This window comes from Myodes glareolus, chromosome 6, assembly GCF_982192425.1.
Source record: "Myodes glareolus chromosome 6, mMyoGla1.1, whole genome shotgun sequence".
Classification (NCBI taxonomy): Eukaryota; Metazoa; Chordata; class Mammalia; order Rodentia; family Cricetidae; genus Myodes; species Myodes glareolus.
This window is the reverse complement of record NC_142031.1, coordinates 56,658,806-56,678,917: the sequence shown is the minus strand read 5'-3', so window position 1 is coordinate 56,678,917 and position 20,112 is coordinate 56,658,806. Positions and strand designations below refer to the sequence as shown.

The 20,112-nt window shown below is 41.6% G+C and overlaps 1 protein-coding gene and 1 pseudogene across 1 annotated transcript in view; one reads left to right on the top strand and one right to left on the bottom strand.

The window, feature by feature from the left end:
- The window catches only part of Adam17 (ADAM metallopeptidase domain 17), a 48,732-nt gene that overhangs the window by 2,487 nt on the left and 26,133 nt on the right, over positions 1-20,112 (top strand). The window contains exons 2-4 of the mRNA XM_048439780.3: positions 9,154-9,286; positions 16,441-16,571; positions 17,806-17,894. Of these exons, the coding sequence (XP_048295737.1) occupies positions 9,154-9,286; positions 16,441-16,571; positions 17,806-17,894 (353 nt within the window). The remainder of the gene's footprint in view (positions 1-9,153; positions 9,287-16,440; positions 16,572-17,805; positions 17,895-20,112) is intronic.
- LOC125404182 (U6 spliceosomal RNA) lies at positions 16,182-16,279 on the bottom strand (annotated as a pseudogene).

The window sequence follows — 20,112 nt, the reverse complement described above, 5'->3', positions numbered from 1 at the left end:
ACAGTTCCTGAAATCACTTTTTGTGACCTACAGAATACCTTAAAATCCAAGTTTCTGTTATGTATGTACTTTTAGCTCTTCAGAAAATTGATACCTAATCAATATTTAAGTACATTTATGGTCTAAACATAGAACCAAATGGATTAATTAAAAAAAAACCCATGTCCTTAAACTATGAAACTATTTGTTGGTTTTGAACATCCATGTCTAAATAATAGTTGGGTTAGGTTAAACAGCAAATAATATCATGAACTGCCAAACAAACAGAAATGCCCTTCTTCAGATGTCTACAAGGCTTCTTTCTGTTCATCACTTCATGCTCATGACAAGTCACTGCATTCTTCTGAGACCTATTTTTTCCTACTCAGTTAATAAACAGTGTAGGGTGGTGATGTCGCCCAGTAGGGCAGTGCTTGCCTAGCATTTCTGCTCAAGGCTCTGAGTTCGAGCCCGTCTCACAGCTTGTTATCCGCGGCACAGCTGCACTCAGGGTTTCGTCGCGCGGCTCTTCATGCTAAAGTTGCTGTCGAAAAGCCGCAGTCCTACGAGATCCAAATCCTTAACACAGAGATTACGCTGCTATGCAGGGGTAGTTAAAGAGGTGACCATGAAGAACTAAGCAAAGAGCCCCAGTGGGGGAATTGGAGAAGTCCTTTTAGCTTTCATAGGCTTTTACACGTTAAGTGTAAGTGTGAAAGCCTTCCACATCTGAGTGTGATTGATTTTTGGATCCTTCGCTGTGCGTGTTGTGGAAGAAGCAGCGGTGTAGAAGTGGAAGGATAATTTGAAGAGCCTGTGGACTGGCTTGGGAGGGAAGGAACGACAAGAGAGTCTTCACCATGGTAGGGAAGTGAAAGAAAGGTTTCTAGTGCTGCTTTGCTCCAAATCAGCAGACTCGTCCCTCCCCAGCTTCCTCTTTGTGCCTCACCCAACAGGAGTTGTGGCCTCCAAAGAGTTGGGCTACTACTCTGGTTTCACTTGCTCTTTGTGTTCCCCTAACTTCTAAGTCTGTGTCTCAGACTTTGTCTTGTTCTCTAAAGCCCCACTCATATCCAGCTGACGTTTACACCCCATCTTCAAAAGCACAGTAGTGTAGAAGGTCCAGAATTACGTTATCTATTTTTTGTCTTTGGTTTTGATTGGAAGAGGGAGGGGCTGCCCCTTGTTTGCTTTAGTTTGCACCGCTGTACCACAGATTCTCACAGCCCAGGCTTTCTTCAGGGGTTCACCTGGACTCTGCAGATCCTTTAGGGCAGAGCAGCTGCTGGTTACAGGACTTGCTAGAGTCTTGACTTAGGTTAGGCTCAGCCTTGGTAAGCAGTGACCATAGAGAATTAGTTGAAATAGCTGACATTCCCCAAAAGTCACAGTTTTGGTTCCAAGGTTCTGGTTCCCTGGCCTAGTAGAGAGCATTGCTTTTGTGTTTCATCCCTTTGGCCCAAGAAGGTTACATCCGTTCCCAGGGCTTCTTGAACATACTGGCCAGACTGCATCTCTCTACTGTGTATTCTGGGAGGACTGACCTTGGGTCTGCAGCAAGGCCCAGCAAACAGTGGTGCAGTCCAGGCTTTGTTTTTTTCCATTTTTATTGTTGTTTGGACAAAAAGTCTCACTTTGTAGCCCACACTGGCAAGTGCCAGGGTGAATGTGTATGCGTGTGTATGTACTTAGAAATGTACATACATACACATATATATGAATATATACATGTGTCTACCTAGGTAGCCGAGCTAGAATCCCAGGAGCCTTTTAGTGATACTTAATGTTCATTCAGCAGCTTACTGATTTCCCAAATTCCAATCTTGTTTGTTCTATACTGAAGTTCATGGAGATTTCTACTTAACAGTGCCTTTACTCAAAGAGTCCAAACTCCTTAATATTTCACTCCATGTTCATTAAATGTTCTCTTTCTGCCACTACAGTCTCACAAATCATAATCTTTATTTCTTTTTAGAGAGGGTCTCACTTAGTAGTCCTCCCAGTTTGTAACTCACTGTGTAGGCCAAGCTGGTCTTGAACTCACAGAGATCTGCCTACCTCTGGTTTAGGGCTGGGTTTAAAGGCGTGTGCCACCACAGATGGCCTCATGCCATATTTTTGCTGTGATGTTCTACACTACAGTTCAACTGAGTTACCTTTCCACTTCTGTGTGTTTTGCACAGACATACCTGCAGGCAAAACACGCATAGAACTGGAGTTACAGATAGTTGTAAGTGGGTGCTAGGAATCAGACCTACATACTCTGGAAGAGCAGCCAGGGCTCTTAACCACTGAGCCATCCCTCAAGTCCTGACCTCGTCCTTTTACAACAGATACTACTTCCAGGGAAAGCACTTTGACTTGCCAGGCAGGGATGCTAATCCTGCTATGTTCTTCCATATTGCTTGTCACACTTTTTCTTTTGGCAGGTGAACATTTTATGATAATTTTGTGATTGTTCGTCCCCAGTGTACTAAAAATGTATTTCTTTTTATTTCTGTCACATTGCTAATGCCAGGAGGTTCTTAATGAGTATTAGTTGAATAAATGAGTCCTGGTTTGAAAAGAGCAAAAAAGTGTGTTCGGGAAAGTTGAGGCAAAGGTGGGAGAATAGAGAAAATATAAAAGCATAAGGCCGGTAGGGTCCCCAACTAAATACCACTAGAAAATGCCAGGTGGGGGAACTAAACCACAGCCGAGAAGAGCAGGGCAGTGGGTCGTTAGAGAATATTCTCCAGCTGAACTTTTTTAAACGGTCTCGTTTTCTAAGCGTGTTTCTAGCTAGCTGAAATAAAAGGCTCAGCTGTTTCACATGGTGGCTGTAATCACAGAATGGAATGGGCAATTGCTTTGGAATTTATAGAGTCTGTGACCAGGTGCTGAGCAAACAAGGCTCTTCAGGTCTCCGGTTGAGTACAAACTGCAGTAAATGATACTGTAGTAAAGTCCGGTGAGTTATACTTTGTGTGTGTGTGTTTCTGTGTCAGAGTCTCACTATGTATCACTGGCTGGCCTGGAACTCGCTATCTCAACCAGGTTGGCCTCACACTCTGCCTCCTGTGTGCTGGGATTAAAGGTCTGCACCACCATGCCGGGCAGCAGTTTATACTTTACTGAGAGATTTGGGTAGGATGAAAAAGAAATTTTGTTGCTAGGTTATAGGAGAATGTGACCACCAACAGTTAAAGTTCTGGAAGTGAGCTGCAGTGGGAAGCTGAGGATCCGAGGGGCACTTTCAAAGAGACAATATCAGGAGCAGTAGTTGGTTCCAGTTTGCCTTCCAAGAGAGAGCTGTTTTTTATTGAGTTGTTTGTAATGGCTCCAGGACATCTAATTTGTAATATCCAGTTATTAAAAGAAAATAATTGCAATGGAAACACAGTAGCTAACTATTTTAAAGTGTGTTAGCAAGCTACATTTAAAAGGCGCTTATTATAGACAGTATGTGCAAAATAACTCACAGTGTTTCTATTTTGCCCTTATTTTTCTTCCTGCTCCATTTTTATACATAGTTAAGATATTTGGGATATGAATAGCTTTTAAAACCCTCCTTTTGCTCAATTTTGTAGATATTCTGCTATGAGCAGACTTTTAAATAGTGGATGGTTTCCCCCTGTCCTTCGGACATTCCACAGCTTCTCTCTGTTTTACAGTTTAGCTTATCCTGTTTCTGGTTCTTGTTTTTAAAAGCAGTGCAAGGCTGAATAAAGAGTGAACTGGATGACCTGGATCTTAAACATGTATTACCTGTAAAAAGGAGCCTGGTGCCTACTGTGCCTTGCTGTAAATTTAAGGAAGCGTACAAGAAGCACGCTTGTCCCCACAGGCTTGCTTATGTATTAGCTGCTTGGTCTCCAGCTGGAAGCATTATTTTTAGTTGTTTACTACTTTAGCTTAAGTGGTTTTCTCTCTCCTCTTCCTTTTTTTTCCACTTAATGGCATAGGACAGGGAGGCCTTTAGGGGTTGGTGTCTCTCTGTATTGCCTAGGGTGACTTCGAACTCTTGCCATCCTCTTGCTTCAGCTTTCAGTAGCTAAGATTGCCAGTAGGAGCCATCATGCTGCCAAACTTGCTTAGTGGTTTTCAAACCTGAATTCACATGAGAATTACCTGGAAGGCGACATAAATTGTTGAACTGCACACTGAGGGTTTCTGAGTGTTTGCATTTCTAACAAGCTCCCAGCTACTAATGCAGCTGGTTTGGGGGAACCACACCCTGAGGAGCCCTGGTCCATGTTATTGACAATGAAAGTACAATATTGAGGTTAGATTTCTAAGTCAGTAGGTATGATTATGATCTTAATGAAACTGAGTTCATGTACCAGCCTGTATCAAGACAATTGAAGACAAAAAGATTGTGTTGGCGCCTCAGCATCAAGAATTCATGTAATTTGTGAACGTGAGCCTGATGAGCCAAGCTTCTATGCTGACTATTTTAACGATAAAATCCTATGATGAGAGCCGCATATGGTGGTCTTCACTAGGAAGGTGGATGCAGTATCAGGAAGGAGTTCAAGGCTAGCCTGGGACCTGTGAGCAGTACCACAATAAAAAGACGTTGTGGTGAATAAAATGTGGCTCCTTCCTGGCCATTTCTTAATCTGTGAGATAAAACGTGTCATAAAACAAAAAGTGTCAGAAGAAAGATACTGAGAGTTGTAGAGTCCAGAGGGAAGAAAGGCCATGTTTGCTTGAAATGCTGAAAGACAAAGACCGACTAGGTAGACAGTCCCAGGAGACTGGCTATCTTCACAGGCTTTTAAAAGCATCATTTCAGAAAAGCTGGAGTTTCTCAGCCTGGATGAAATTCAAAAACCCAGTGCTGTGTTACATTCGGGTTGGTTGTATTTTTCTTCCTTCCTTTGGTTCTCTGACACAGCAGTGGCATCCGAGTTTGGGGTGGTCGATGTGTTATTTAGTCTTTGTCCTCATTCGAAGTGTTCTGTGGAGATAGTGTAGTGACTCACTCAGCACAGCCCCCAGGAGAAAAAGCTTGGACATTGTTGAACAAGTCAGTTGGCTAAAGGGCAAGCTTCTGGAAGGTTTTCTGTTGGTGCCCCTAAGCTTTGTGACTGCAGAGTCAAATCATCAGCAGCCATCTTGTGGTGGGAGAGCTGATAATATCTGAAACAGCTTTCTTTTGGATTGACTTTAAAAGGAAATTCTGTTAACACAAGAAATAGGGTAATATCTAGTGACTGTGGATTTGAATCAGAGCCTTGAACGAATGTTGATTCACTTTGATCTGGTAGCAGCCTGCACTTTTTTTTAAATACATTTTTTATTGATATTTATTGAGCTCTACATTTTTCTCTCCCCTCCCTGCCTCTCCTCTTCCCCCTTCAGTCTTCCCCCAAGGTCCCCATGCTCCCAATTTACTCAGGAGATATAGTCTTTTTCTACTTTCTACTTCCCATGTAGATTAGATCTATGTAAGTCTCTCTTAGTGTCCGCATTGTTGTCTAAGTTCTCTAGGATTGTGGTTTGTAGACTGGATTTCTTTTTTTATGTCTAAAAATACCCACCTATGAGTGAGTACATTCATAATTGTCTTTCTGTGTCTGGGTTACCTCATTCAAAATAATGTTTTATAGCTCCATCCATTTTCCTGCAAAATTCAAGCTGTCGTCATTTTTTTCTGCTGTGTAGTCCTCAATTGTGTAAATGTATACATTTTCCTTATCCATTCTTCGGTCGAGGGGCATTTAGGTTGTTTCCAGATTCTGCATGCCTGCACTCTTAGTTTCTCAGGTTTACTTAGGTATTTAGCAGGAAGATAGTCTCTCCTACCACCCTATAGGAACTGTTTAATACTTTTATCTTGCTTTAATGTCCACACCCCTTTTCTCTGTTCCTTTGCTAGTCCCTCTCTTCCTTTTTTTTCCCTTCCCTCCCTCCATTCCATCCCTTTATTTCCTCCCTTCTTTATTTGGAGACAGAGACTTACTATGAGTGCATTTCTCAGTCCTGGAATTTGTGCGTAGCCCCCACTCTTCTTCAACTGTGCTTTTCTTGTCCCAGCCTCTGGAGTGCCAGGCTTATAGGTGTGCACCCCAGGCTTGCCTGGCTGAGATCTTCTTGTGCATTCTGTGCTTCATACTACGATGAGTATTCTGTAGCGCAAGGACTTTGTTCTTTTGCTGCTGTGTTTCAGCCCTTGGACTATTTAATGCTTGGCTCACAGCAGCTGGTGAATGAGCTGAGGAACACACTGATTGGGAATACTATGCTCTTGGGTTTATTCATTTTCTTAAAATTTACTTATTTTAATTTTGTGTCTGACTCTTGTGCCTGCATGTTTGTGGTGCCCCACTTGTGTCTGTTGTTCTTGGAGGTCAGAAGAGGGTGCCAGGTCCTATGGAACTAGAGTTGTGAGCCACCACTCGGATGCTAGGAACTAAACCCAGTCTCTGCAAGAACAGCAGTTACTCCTAACTTCTGACCTGTTTCTTCAGGCCTAAACATAATTTTCTGTTGTTGGTTTTGTTTTTGTTTTTTGAGACAGGGTTTCTCTGTAGCTTTGGAGCTTGTCCTGGAACTAGCTCTGTAGACCAGGCTGGCCCCGAACTCACAGAGATCTGCCTGCCTCTGCCTCCCCAGTGCTGGGATTAAAGACGTGCGCCACCACTGCCCGGCCTACATTATTTTTAAGGCTGGATGTGAAAGCACAGGCAGGCCTGTAATCCCAGCACCAGGAAGGTGAGATAGGATCAGGAGTTCAGGGTTATGCTAGGTTATATAGCTTGTTCAGGGCCACCGTGGACTGCAGGAGATTCTGTCTCAGTCACACCCGTACTCCCAACTCTGTCACTCTTAAAATATGAGTGTGATGGCTTGTGTTTTTAATTCCAGCACTTGGAAGATTGAGGCAGGAAGGTTGCTGTAAATTGGAGGTCAGTTTGCGCTACAGTGAGGCCCTGTCTCAGAAACCCAAAACAAACAAACAAAATACCCATAATCCCAGCACTTGGAATGCTTGAGTTTCTGGAGCATAGTACACTCCTGTCCCCAAATAAAATTACTCTTAATTTTTGGTTGACATGAAATAATTGGATGCTTTTGACATTTCTTTTAAAAACATCTAAGTTTTTACTGTGTAACAATAAACATTAGCCCAGAGTGCGGCTGCCCTGTATTGAGGAATTCTAGGTCTATTTAAATGATTTGAATGGCCATGATTATTGAAAGAAAAGGAAAATATCAGCTCATGTATTTTAGGCAGCTAATATTTATTTTTATTTTATGTATATGAGTGTTTGTGTGTGCCTGATGTCTGAGGAGGCCCGGAGAGAGTGTCAGACCCCCAGGAACTAGAGTGACAGGAACTAGAGGAACTAGGTGTCAGTCACCATGTGGAACATACAGGAACAGAACTTGGGTCCTCCACAAAAGCAGTAAACACCCTTAAGCATTGAGCCATCTCTCCAGCCCCTTTAGACAGTTTTAAAAGAGACTAAAGGCTCCATATTGTTCTCTAAAAACTACTGTTTTTAAACCGTATTTTAAAGCTCTTCTTTTGGAAGCGGCAGCAGAGTCTTGGTTGAGAACATGGAGAGCAGTGGCATATACTTTATTCTAGCAGTGCAGGTTTTGAATCTCGTCGTACTTTTCCTGAACTGCCTGCAGGCACTGTGTCTTTGTTTTCTTGGCTGATGACTTGATCTGGTAAAGCAATAGGTGTTGATTTCCTTCTGGGCATTAGTGCCCTCTCCCTGTACCTGAGTTGGTAGATGCTGGTGTTTCTGTTGGGGGTGGCCATGGTAGTGATGCTATTGCCAGCTCTCGGGTTTGAGACTGAGTCTTGCTGACAAGCCCAGACTTGTCTGAAAGTTGGGTTTGGGGACTTGTGTGCATTCCTGGTTTTGGTTTCTTAGGCTGTTAATACATATCCATGAACAGGTACTAAGAAGACTGATAAATGATGAGGGATTGGGTTAGCTCAGTTTGACAGGGAAATGGTTGGATCAGCTTCTTTTATCCTGAACATTTTAAACATGCACGCTAGAAATGCCTTTTATCTTGAAGTCTCATAGTACTCTTCAGAGAAACCAAATTATCTGTGTCTAACCTCGATCTGCGTCCAGTTCCTGGTCGCTTAAATGTCTTCCCACAGCTAGCTTGTTTGCCGCGCTTGAGAGTGATTCCTGTGGTGTAGTTGTCTCTGTGTTCTTAAGTCTATTACCTCCTTGCCCCTCCCTGCTTCCAGGAGAAACTGGGTCATTTGTTCTGCAGGAATCTAACTTTCTAGGTGTGGCCCATGGCTTCCTTCACTAGTTATTTAACTTGGCAGCATCTGAACCTTTTATATCCTAAGAATTTGAACTTAGATCTTAATTAAGTTCAGGTTCATTCTTTTTGTAAGGACGTGATTTGTTGTGCTACACATCCGAGCACTTCAGTTTATTGTCTGGCATAATTGACTAGTAGGTTTAAGTGCTAAAACCCTTTAAAATTATTGACTTAATTTTTATGTCTATGAATGTTTTGTATGTATATATGTGTACCACTTGTATGTGGTTTGTGCCAGTGGAGGTCAGAAGAGGGAAGAGGGTGTCAGATTCCTTGGACCTTGATTTATGGATGGTTGTGGAGCTGACATATGGGTGCTAGGAACTGAACCTGGGTCCCCTTCCTCTGCAAGAAAAGGTGCTCCTAACTGCTGATCCCTCTCTTCAGTCTCTGGCAACCTTTATCAGTCTGTTAACGATTTGTTTACTTTATTCTATTAATGTTTTACCTGTATGTATATATGTGTATATGCCATATGTATACCTGGTACCCATGGAGGTCAGAAGAGGGTCTTGGATTCCCCTCCTTGGAATTGCAATTACAGATAATTGTGAGTTGCCATGTGAGTATTGGGATCTGAACCCAGGTCCTCTGGAAGAGCAGCAAGTGCTCTTCACTGCTGGGCCACAGCTTCAACCTCTATAATCTTTAAAAAAAAAAAAAAGATACTATATTTTAAAGTGTGTCTGTGTGATTGTATGTGTGGGTGCCCACAGAGACTAGAAGACGGCTTTAGATCCCGTGGAGCTGGAGCCATAGGTGTTTCTGAACTGTCTGATGTGTGTACTGGGATCAAAATTCAGGTCCTCGTGACTGAGTGGGAAATGTTCTTAACTGACTGAGCTGTCTATCTAGCCTGCTAATACTTTTTTACCTTTATTTCAGAGAAGCTTGATTCTTTGCTCTCAGACTACGATATCCTCTCTTTGTCTAATATCCAGCAGCACTCCGTAAGGAAGAGGGATCTGCAGTCTGCGGCACACTTAGAAACACTACTAACTTTTTCAGCTTTGAAAAGGTAATTGGAATTATACATAGAGTAACACTGGGGCAATGTGAAGGTGGGGCTTGTTTTGACAAAAGCAGTAAAAAAAGGTATCTACAGAAATCTTAGGAAACTACTTCAAGATATGTACTTGATGTAATTACAGTATGTCCTGTGTGATTCTAACATTGTTTAATGTCTATTTTAAAAATGTTTAAAATAGTTTAAAAAATTTATTAATATTTTAAAGGGAATGAGTATTCCAAGAGTATTACCAATGATAACCATATTTATAAAATTCTAACAGTTTTATTAATTGAATGCTTATAATACTTTTTATTTTCAAAAAAGTTTTAAAAAGATTTATTATTTATTTATTTTATTGTGTATTCAGTGTTCTGCCTGCATGTATCCCTGCAGGCCAGAAGAGAGCACCAGATCAGATGGTTGTGAGCCATCATGTGGTTGCTGGGAATTGAACTCAGGACCTCTGGAAGAGCAGCCAGTGCTCTTAACCTCTGAGCCATCTCTCAAGCCCTATTTTCAAAAATTTTTATTCATTGTTTTACGTATGAGTGTTTTGCCTGTCTTTATACCACATGTGTGTTTGGTGCCTTCAGAGGCATTGGATTCCCTGGGACTGGAGTCACAGAGGTTTGTGAGCTGTGATGTGGATGCTGGGAATCCAGCCTGGATCTGGAAGAGCATCCAGAGTTCTTAGTTGATCCATCTCTCCAGCCCCTATTTTAAAATTTTTTAATTATTTATTTTTACTGTTTATGTTTGTGTCTGTGTGAGTATATGTACATGGGTGTGTGGTAGTGACTGAGGAAACCGGAAGAGTATATAATCTCTTAGAGCTGACATTACAGGCTCTTGTGAGCCACCTCAATGTGGGTGCTGGGATCTGAACTGACAGTTAAAAGGGCAATAAGATGGGACTGGAGAGATGGCTCTGGTTGAGAGCACTGACTGCAGGGTACCCAGTTCGATTCCTTGCAGCCACATTAGGTGCAAATATACATACATAAGAAAGAATACATAAACTCATCTTTGAAAAGCTGGGGAATATAAATATATGGACTTTTTAAAAGGTCACTGAATAAGACTTTCATATAACAATAAACATGAGTAAGGTTACCAATATTTTTTAGGTCAAAAAACCCAGCTCAAACAGCCACAAAAGGCTGGGCTCCACCCACTTAGTACTCCAGTTAAAGAGACACTGGTGAGACACACATTAGAAACAGGGGTTCAGGGACCATCAAGTTCCTTTTCTAGGTTCCATTATGAAGTTTACTTTAAGCAGAGAAAACATTGGGTCATGGGAAAGAGATACTTAGAATTAAAATTAAACAGTGCTGGTCAAGATGTGGTTCTCCCTGTCCTAGTCTCGGTTCTTGTTCATTCGGTGGTCCATTGGTTATTGGTTGTCATTACTCTGAATCTTACAGGACAGTGCTTAGGTGTAGCCTTACCTTTCTGGATTATTGTTCTCATCTGGGCTCCTGTGAGAGTTTGTTCTTCCTGGGAATACACAGAACTTGTGGGCCCAATCCAAGTGCAGAGATTCCCAAGTGCCTGTTCAGTAATATATGCATCTGGTTTAAGAACCAAATTCTCCCAGAGAAACAGATTAGTTTGTAAAGTGCTTGCCTAACACCCACAAGGTCCTGTGTTTATTCCCAGTACCCCACCCCATGCACAAAACAAAACAAAGAAAAAGCAATCTTATAGAGACTATAGTAAGTCATTTTCTAACTAACTTTCCTAGATCCAAAGAGGCTTTTTGTTTGTAAACTTCTAAAAAGTTTTAGTGCATTAAAATATTTTTTTAACATTTATTTATTGTCAATGGGGATACTCACACTACAGAAAATGAATAGAAATTAGGACAGCTTGTAGGAGTTGGCTCTTACCTTCCACTGTGTGAGTTCCAGGGGCCATCAAACTTGGCAACAAGAGCCTTTGCCCATTGAGCCATCTTGATGCCTCTTCAATGCGTGCATAGTTTTGCATGTAGATTAAAGTGGATATACATGCCATCATGCCCTCACTATATTGGTGAGTTCAACCAACACAAAGTTTTCATCTGAAATGAGCATGTACAGAATTTGTCTTGTCATTACATCCTGAAAAGTAAGTGTTTTAGACTTAATCAGTTTGTTAATTTATTTATTCATTTATTCATTTGTGACAAGGTCTTGCTGTGTAGTCCGGGCTGGGCTGGAACTCACTGTGTGGATCACACAGGACTTAAACGTGCAGAATTCTGCTTTTCAGGTGCTAGGATTACAGGTGTGTGCCTCCGCATCTTGTTTGGTATGGTGCTGGGGAACACGACCTTGTGTCCACCAGGCAAGCCCTCTGCCAGCTGTGCTATGTCCCCAGCCTAGTGCACTAGGTTTTTATCAGCAGGTAGCTTTTGTCTTCTCTAAGGGCAAATATCTTACACAGTTGTTTTGATTTACATTTCAAGTGAAACATTTCATTTGTTTGTTTTTATGAATTACATTTTCATAATTTTTTGCTACAGAGTTTGTTCGTTTGGCTACTGAATTGTAGTATTGCTTAGGACATTAAGGAAATTGGCAGTCATTGGATATTACTGATGTTTTATGCAAGAAGTTTATTTATTTATTTATTTATTTTTGATTTTTGAGACAGGGTTTCTCTGAAACTTTGGAGCCTGTCCTGGAACTAGCGCTTGTAGATCAGGCCAGCCTTGAACTCACAGAGATCTACCTGCCTCTGCCTTCTGAGTGCTGGGATTAAAGTCATGCACCACCGCCGCCCAGTCTGCAAGAAGTTTTAAATAGTATTTTATTTTTCTAATTATTGCCATATCTACATGTTATTTTTAGTAACTTTTAGAACTTATATACAGATAGTAAAATACTGATTTTAGATCTTGGCTATTTAGCTTCCAACCAACCTAAAAATTGTGTGTATTGTTTACCAGACACTTGGCATAGCTTGTCTCTAGTTCTTCCATTCTCTTGATAGTTGTTGCCTTTTAAAGACACACACCTGTGGTTTGTAGAAGCTAAATGACATGCCCACAGTAGATAGCTGTTTGTACACAGCCGCATCCAGAATTAAGAGTTACTTTTTTAGCACTGGTGGAAGTGTGCTAAGGAATGGGTGGGAAGGGAGATGGCTTAGTATGAGTGTGCCTGCTAACAACCTGAACTGTACCCTCAGGACCGGCATGGTAGAAGACTGCCTCTACATGTGTACCATGGCTCGTGTGTGCCCACACACATGCACACACTAAATAAGTGTAGTAAAAATGTGTTTAGTGTATTGGAGCAACGGAGGAGGTACAAAACAAGAACTGAAAATTGAGTTTTCTATAGATTTGAAGCTGCTAATGGAGTCCTTCCCTGTGACAGGGCAGGTACTTCTATGGCTTTACGTGTTTCTTGTGTTTCACAAATGACACTGGTGTGTTAAGAAAATATTAATATAAGCTGTGCATGGTGGTACACTCCTTTAATTCCAGCACTGGGTGGTAGAGGCCGACAGATCTGTCTGTGGTCAGGGTACAGGAGTTCCAGGGCAGACAGGCTACACTAAGAAACCCTGACTCAAAAAAAATGAAGGAAAGAAAGAAAGAGAGAAAGAGTTAATATCCATCCCTGTTTACAGTATTTTTTTATTATTAATTTACAGTTTTGATCTTGTTTATTAGGAATTCTGTCTAACAATTCTGGAAATGTATCATTGCATTAAATTAGTCTTTCATTTAACCTTCAGACTATTGAGTTAAGTCTTTTATATTTCTTTACTTGTAGATGAATGCTTAGGTCTAGTGACTACAGTCAAGGTCATACAGTAATGGTGGAGGTTGCGTTTGAGCCAAAGTTTTCAGACTTTTAGTCCAGTGCTATTCCTCCTCTCATACTGTGTTACCTAACGTATAAACAATCAAATCTTGGGTAGCAGAAATGGTCAGTGCAGGCGATGGCCAGCCTTGCCTGTGAGAAACCACTGTTACTGGTGATGATAGCAAATGAGATTCTCATTTTAATAACAGTGGAAGACAAAAGAATTTAAACCAGACTACAGTAGATTGGAATGGGACTATTCAGGTTGAAAGCTTGAAATGAATATTGAAGGATTGCAGCATGAGCAGTGGTTTATGAGAAAGGAAACTTGTTTAATATTTGCCTGATGAGCTTTGTTTCCTTGTTGACACAAATGAATAAACACCCATTTGAAAGTAATGAGAAAGCTGCAAAATAGTTGTAACTGACACCCTAGCTGAAGGTTTTATAAAGCGCAGTGCTAAGATCAGAAAACTTAAAAAACAAATTTGGGCTTTATTTTTACCATGTAACAGATCTGTTTTTTATAAAAAGTGTGTGTGTGTGTGTGTGTGTGTGTTCATGTGTGAGTATGGATGCATGTATGTATGCAGGTTTGGAGATCAAAGGACAATCTTGGGCATAAGTCTTCACCTTCACTTTTTTTTGTTTTTTTTTGGTTTTTGAGACAGGTTTTCTCAGTGCAGCCTTGGCTGTTCTTGGAACTCACTCTGTAGACCACACTCTGGCCTCAAATTCACAGAGACCTGCCTGTCTCTGCCTTCTGCGTCTTGGGATTAAAGGTGTGAGCCACCACCGCCCAACACCTTCCACTTTTTTTTTTTTTAAATTTGATCCTCATATTGGCATAGCAAGTGCTTTACCCACCGAGCCTGTCTCTTCAGTCCTGACAGCAGATTCTTGGTGCAGAAAACCCAGATTGCAGATCATGAGACTTTCCTAGGAAGAACGTCAGAGGTACTGTCACAGCTCAGGAGAACTTTGACCCTGAACCTAGGGCATTTGTAATAGGGTGCTTTTCTTCCCAAAGTTCATCGTAACCAAGTGGAAAGAACATTAGTGATGATTAGGAGGGCACACTTTGGATAGCAGGGGAAATGAGCAAGGTTTCATGAAATGATGTATTGTATCTCTCTCTGACCATCAAAAAGTATATAAGCAAAACTAAAATTACCTTGTATGCTCAAAAAGTTAAAAATAGTCGTTGCTCTGGAGACAGTCCCAGTCTGGGTTTCTTCCTGGCATTTGAGAGATTTATGCAGACCCACAGGAAATTAACATTTCATATTTTCAACACCATAGCTGACAAAATTTGTTCCTATGGTTGAGAAGAACAACATATCTTTCTTCACTTTGGGTATTAGTGGGCACATTGAAAGGTCTCTGTGAATATCAAAGTCTGACTCCCACCCCCAGCTTTTATTTCAGAATGAAGATGCTTTAAAGTATTAAACCATATAAAGAACTGGAACATATATATTTTAATATCCACACTTAGTATCTATGTCACTGGTAGTAATTATGCATTACTGTTTTTCGAGGTGAGTTCTATTGAGGAGGAAAAAAACCCATGGGTTCTTTTAAATAAACCCAGAAACAGCATTTTGATAATTTTACACAGTGGCAAGACCTCTTCCATAGGACGCCAGCCTGGTAGCTAGAAGCAGTGGAATCCAAATCCATTGTTCAGTCTCACAGTTGACAGCTGTGTAGCTGTGGGTGTGGCTGCCCAGGGCCAGCTTTCACTTTTGTGAAGTAGAGATAAGAGACAGGTTATCTTAAGAGCAGGTAGATAAAATTAATGGCATATAACAGTCTTTAATAGTCAATTTCTGAGATAAGCAGGACACCCAATTTAAACCTTAACTGCCCACATGTGTTTCCTTATTAATCAGTTTCCAGGAAAGAGAAATGCATAATCTTTACCCTTATTCCCCAAGAATTAGTTAATGAGTTTTTTCCTTCATCTTTCCTTTCTTTCTTGTTTTGACTGTACAGAATATGAAGGGTTATTTTTAAAAATGCATATTTTTAACCAGGATTCACAGATGAACTTAATGTAACAGTACTTTTTGCAAAAATGGATTTCATAGTACTTGGAAATGCTCTCTAAAAATTAGACAGCAGGTGCCTGAAACTCCAAACAGCCTTCAGGATGGAGGCAGGTAATATTTGGTGACACCGAGACCTGTTGCTGCAGATGAAATGACTACTTCATGACAGCGGACTGCTCCTGTGTGCACACAGTGCTAGACAACACAGCCTCCTCTCCAGTCCTTTCAAATGGGTCTCAGTGCTACAAGGAAAACCAGTTGGGTAGAACTCTTAAGCAGTCAGAGGATCCCTTCGTAGTTTCTTTATGTATGTATGTGTACATACATATACACATACATATGTTTGTATGTGTACACATGCATCATGAAATACATGTGAAGGTCAGAGAACAATTTGAGGGAGTTAGTGCTTTCTTTCCATCATGTAGGCCCCACAGATAGAACTCATGTTGTCAGGTTTGGGACCAAGTGCCTTTACCTGTGAGTTGTCCTGCGAGCCCCTAGCACCTCTTTAAAAGCCATTTTAAAATTAGTTTCTTTAGTTGGATGGTGGTGGTGCACGTCTTTACTCCCAGAACTCAGGAGGCAGAGGCAGGCAGACCTGTGAGTTCGAGGCTAGTCTGGTTCACAGAGTGAGTTCCAGGACAGTCGGGACTGTTACACAGAGAAACCCTGTCTCAGGAAAAAAAAAAAAAAGAAAAAAAGAAAAGAAAGAAAAATAGTTTCTTTTGTTCTGCTGAGGTTTTATAACTAAACCAATTAGTCTGTTTATCTTTGCAGGTGAAGTAATGTTACATGTACCCAATACGTTATTAGCTGCTTTGGGTCTGGAGAGATGACTTTGTGGTTAAAGCATTTGCTACTTTTGCAGAAGACTGGAGTTTCCTAGCACCCACGTTGAACTGCTCACAACCACCTGTAACTCTAGCTTCAAGGGATCCAGTGCTCTCTTCTGGCCTTCCAGCGCACTCACCCCCGTGTACACATGCCCACACAGAGACACAAACACACGGAGTAATGGAGTAAATCTTTTTTCCCCTGAGGAAAATTACGGAATGCTTCACAGATTTGTGTATCATCCTTGTGCAGGGGCTGTGCTCATTCATCCTCTCTGCATCATTCTAATTTGAGTGTGTATATATGCTGCCGAAGAGAGACCAATTGCTATAAATCTGGGGAAAAAATTATTAGTTATAACTTGGGTAGAGATTTATTCATCTTGTCTCTTCTAGATCTTAAAGAGTGAAATGAAAATTAGGCCTCTATTTTATGTCTTTAAACTGTGACTGCATTCTCTCCGTAGGCATTTTAAATTATACCTGACATCAAGTACTGAACGCTTTTCACAAAACTTAAGAGTCGTGGTGGTGGATGGAAAAGAAGAAAGCGAGTACAGCGTGAAATGGCAGGACTTCTTCAGCGGGCATGTGGTTGGTGAGTGCATGCTTGCCCTCTGCAAAGTTCCTGGGCTGTTGTGTTCTCTGTTCATCTCGCTTGGCAGTGATGGGATGCCTGACAGGCAAAAGAGGAAGGATTTACATCGCTGCCTGGTTTACAAGGTTCTGGTTTATGGTGCTTTGGACCTGAGGGGAGACAGACCATCGTGGTAGCAGAAGCATGTGGTGGAAGAGGTGGCTCATGTCATGATGCCAGGAAGCATCCCGGCATCTGTGTACTACATACACAGACAGACAAAAGAAGGAAAAAAAAGTGAAAATGGCATAGAAAGCTCCAAATTACTGTTGGGATCTCTATATTCTAATTTGTACTTTCAGTTTTCCTTAGTTGTTGTTTATTTTTGAGGCAGAGTTTCTTCCTGTAGTCCTGGCTGCCCCAAAATTTGCTCTGTAGGCCAGGCTGGCCTTGAATTTAGAAATCCACCTGCCTCTGCCTCCTGAGTGCTGGGATTAAAGGTGTGTGACACTACCACCCAGCTCTGATATAAATATTTTTTTTTAAGTTTATTAAAATATAAAAGTTTCCATTTTCGCCCCTCCTTCCAACACCCTCCCACTCCCCCCACTCCCTCTTCTCTTCCCTCTCCATCCCTAAGAGCAGTCAGGGTTTCCTGCCCTGTGGGTAGTTCAAGTTCCTCCCCGCTCCCTCCAGGACCAGGAAGGTAAGTATCCAATCAGACTGGATCCCCAAAAATCCAGAATATGCAGAGGAAACAAGTCCCAGAGTCATTGTCAATGGCTTTTTAGAAAGACTTCGGGCCAGCCACATTCAGAGAATCCAGCCTCCTCCAGAGAATCTGGTTGGATCAAGCGCTCCTTCAGTCCCAGTCAACTAGCCTTGGTGAACTCTCATTAGATCAGTCGCCTTGTATCAGTGGGTGATTGCTCCCCTTGCGGTTCTGATTTCCTTTTTCATGTTCTTCCTCCTTCTGCTCCTCCTTTGGACCTTGGGGGGCTCAGTCCGGTGCTCCAATGTGGGTCTCCGTCTGCATCGCCATCCATCACCGGATGATCTTGCCCTCCCTGCTCACGTTCTTTTTCCTTCTGCTTCTCGGTTGGACCTAGGGAGTTAAGTCCAGTGTTCCATCGTGGGTCCCCGTCTCTATCTCCATCTATTGCCAGATGAAGGATCTCTCTGGGAAGAGCTCCTCAGCAGTGGCTGATATAAATATTTTTGATAATAAAAGTATCTTCTTTTTTTTCCCCTCAAGGTGAGCCTGACTCTAGAGTTCTAGCCCACATAGGAGATGATGATGTTACGATAAGAATCAACACAGATGGGGCAGAGTATAACGTAGAGGTATGTCTGTGTGTAAGAGGGTTGTATTTGGGGACAGGGGTTTGAGGCCATGCTGGCTCCTAATTGGCAGTGCAGCTGAGGTTGGCCTTGAACTCAATGCAGCTGAGGTTGACCTTGAACTCCTGGTTTTCTCCCTCTACTTCCACCTTCCTTCCTTTGAAGTTGTCTTTCTTTCAGTAGCTTGTCTCTCTGATTTTTAAAGAGCTTCTTTTTTTTTTTTTAAATTATTTATTTATTTATTTATTTATTATGTATTTATTATGTATGCAGTATTCTCTCTGTGTGTATGCTTCATTACAGATGGTTGTGAGCCACCATGTGGTTGCCGGGAATTGAACTCAGGACCTCTGGAAGAGCAGGCACTGCTCTTAACCACTGAGCCATCTCTCCAGCCCCTTTAAAGAGCTTCTTTGTAGTTGGTTTTTTACTCTTTGGGTGTTCACACACCCAATTCCCATATGAGTACAAGGAGACTTACTCTTACTTATGAATTCCTGGCCTTAGCTTGGCTTGTTTCCAGCCAGCTTTTCTAACTTAAATTATCCCTTTTCTCTTTAACTACGTTTTGCCTCTGGGCTTTTTATCTTACTTTGTTTTATTTATCTTCCTTACCTTTCTACTCTGTGGCTGGCCTCTGCCATCCTCCTCTCCTCCTTTTCTCCTCGCTCTCTTCCCTAGATTTCTCCTTTCAATTCTCTCTGCCTGCCAACCCTGCCTATGTTTTCTCTGCCTAGCTATTGGCCGTTCATTTCTTTTTTAAAAAATATTGATTTATTTATTATGTATTCTGTCTATGTGTATGTCTGCAGGTCTTCTGAGGGCACCAGACCTCATTACAGATGGTTGTGAGCCACCATGTGGTTGCCGGGAATTGAACTCAGGACCTTTGGAAGAGTAGGCAATGCTCTTAACCACTGAGCCATCTCTCCATCCCCCCACCCCTCTACCCCGTTCATTTCTTTATCAGACCAATCAGGTGCCTTAAGCAAGGTGAAAGAGATGCAGCATATTTTTACGTAATTAAGCATGTATTCTTACATAATTAAGCACGTATTCTTACATTGTTAAGCGAATGAAGCATAAACAAAAGTAACACATCTTTGCTTGACTAAACAAATATTCCACAACATTTCTTGGTAGTTTTAAGATGTTAAAGCTAATTAAATATGATGAGTCTCATCTGTAATCCCTCTTGGGAGGCTCAGGCAGGAGAATTGCCATGAGTTCTCTGTTTAGCACTCAAGAAGATAGAGGCAGGGGGATCACTGTAAGCTCAAGACTAGCCTAGGTTACATAGTGAGCTCTGAGACAGTCTAAGCTACATTGGGAGACCCAGGACGCTTTAAGAAACCTAGATAAGGGGCTGGAGAGATGGCTCAGAGGTTAAGAACGCTGACTGTTCTTCCAGAGGTCCTGAGTTCAATTCCCAGCAACCACATGGTGGCTAACAACCATCTACAATGAGATCTGGTGCCCTTTTCTGGCATGCAGTCATACATGGAGGCAGCACACTGTATTGTATACACAATAAATAAAATCTTAAAAAAAAAACCTAGATAAATAATTGTAAATGCCATAGTTATGCCACCATGCCTTGGTGGTGGTTTGTGTAATAAGAGCCCAGGGCCTTTTCATCCTTACTGGGTGCTTTACTGTTATATGCACACCTGGACCATATGTTCTGAGAATATTTTTCTAGTTCTTTTTCTGTATGCATATGTATACTAAGTGTGACTATCCAGACTGTTCTTCCTGCAAGAAGTTTTTTTAGTGAATGCTCTCTGGTGGACCATTCTTTAGCCAGTCTTCTACTGATGACCATTAATTGTACTTTAATTTCTTGAAATAGAATGTTTTAGAATGAACAGCTTTTGGGTACATATATTTAATTGGAATGGTCTGGGTGACCAGTCTATATGGTTTTCGTTGTTGTGTTTCATTTGTTTCTGAGACTGAGTCTTCTGTGTGGTTCTGTAGAAGGCCATTCTGCGTGTGTTAGTTAGGGCTTCGGCATTTTCAGCAGCATGCACAGGGTTCGTTTCTCTACAGCCTCACCAGGTTGTGTCTGATGATAGCCGGCCTAACGGGCATGAAGTAGTGTCTTTCTCATTTTCTTATACATGCATAACTCTATGTTTAGAATCCTTTTTACATTCTTCACAGCTGAGACCAGTATATTTACAGAAAGGTTAGTTTTGTAAACATGTTTGCAGCCCTT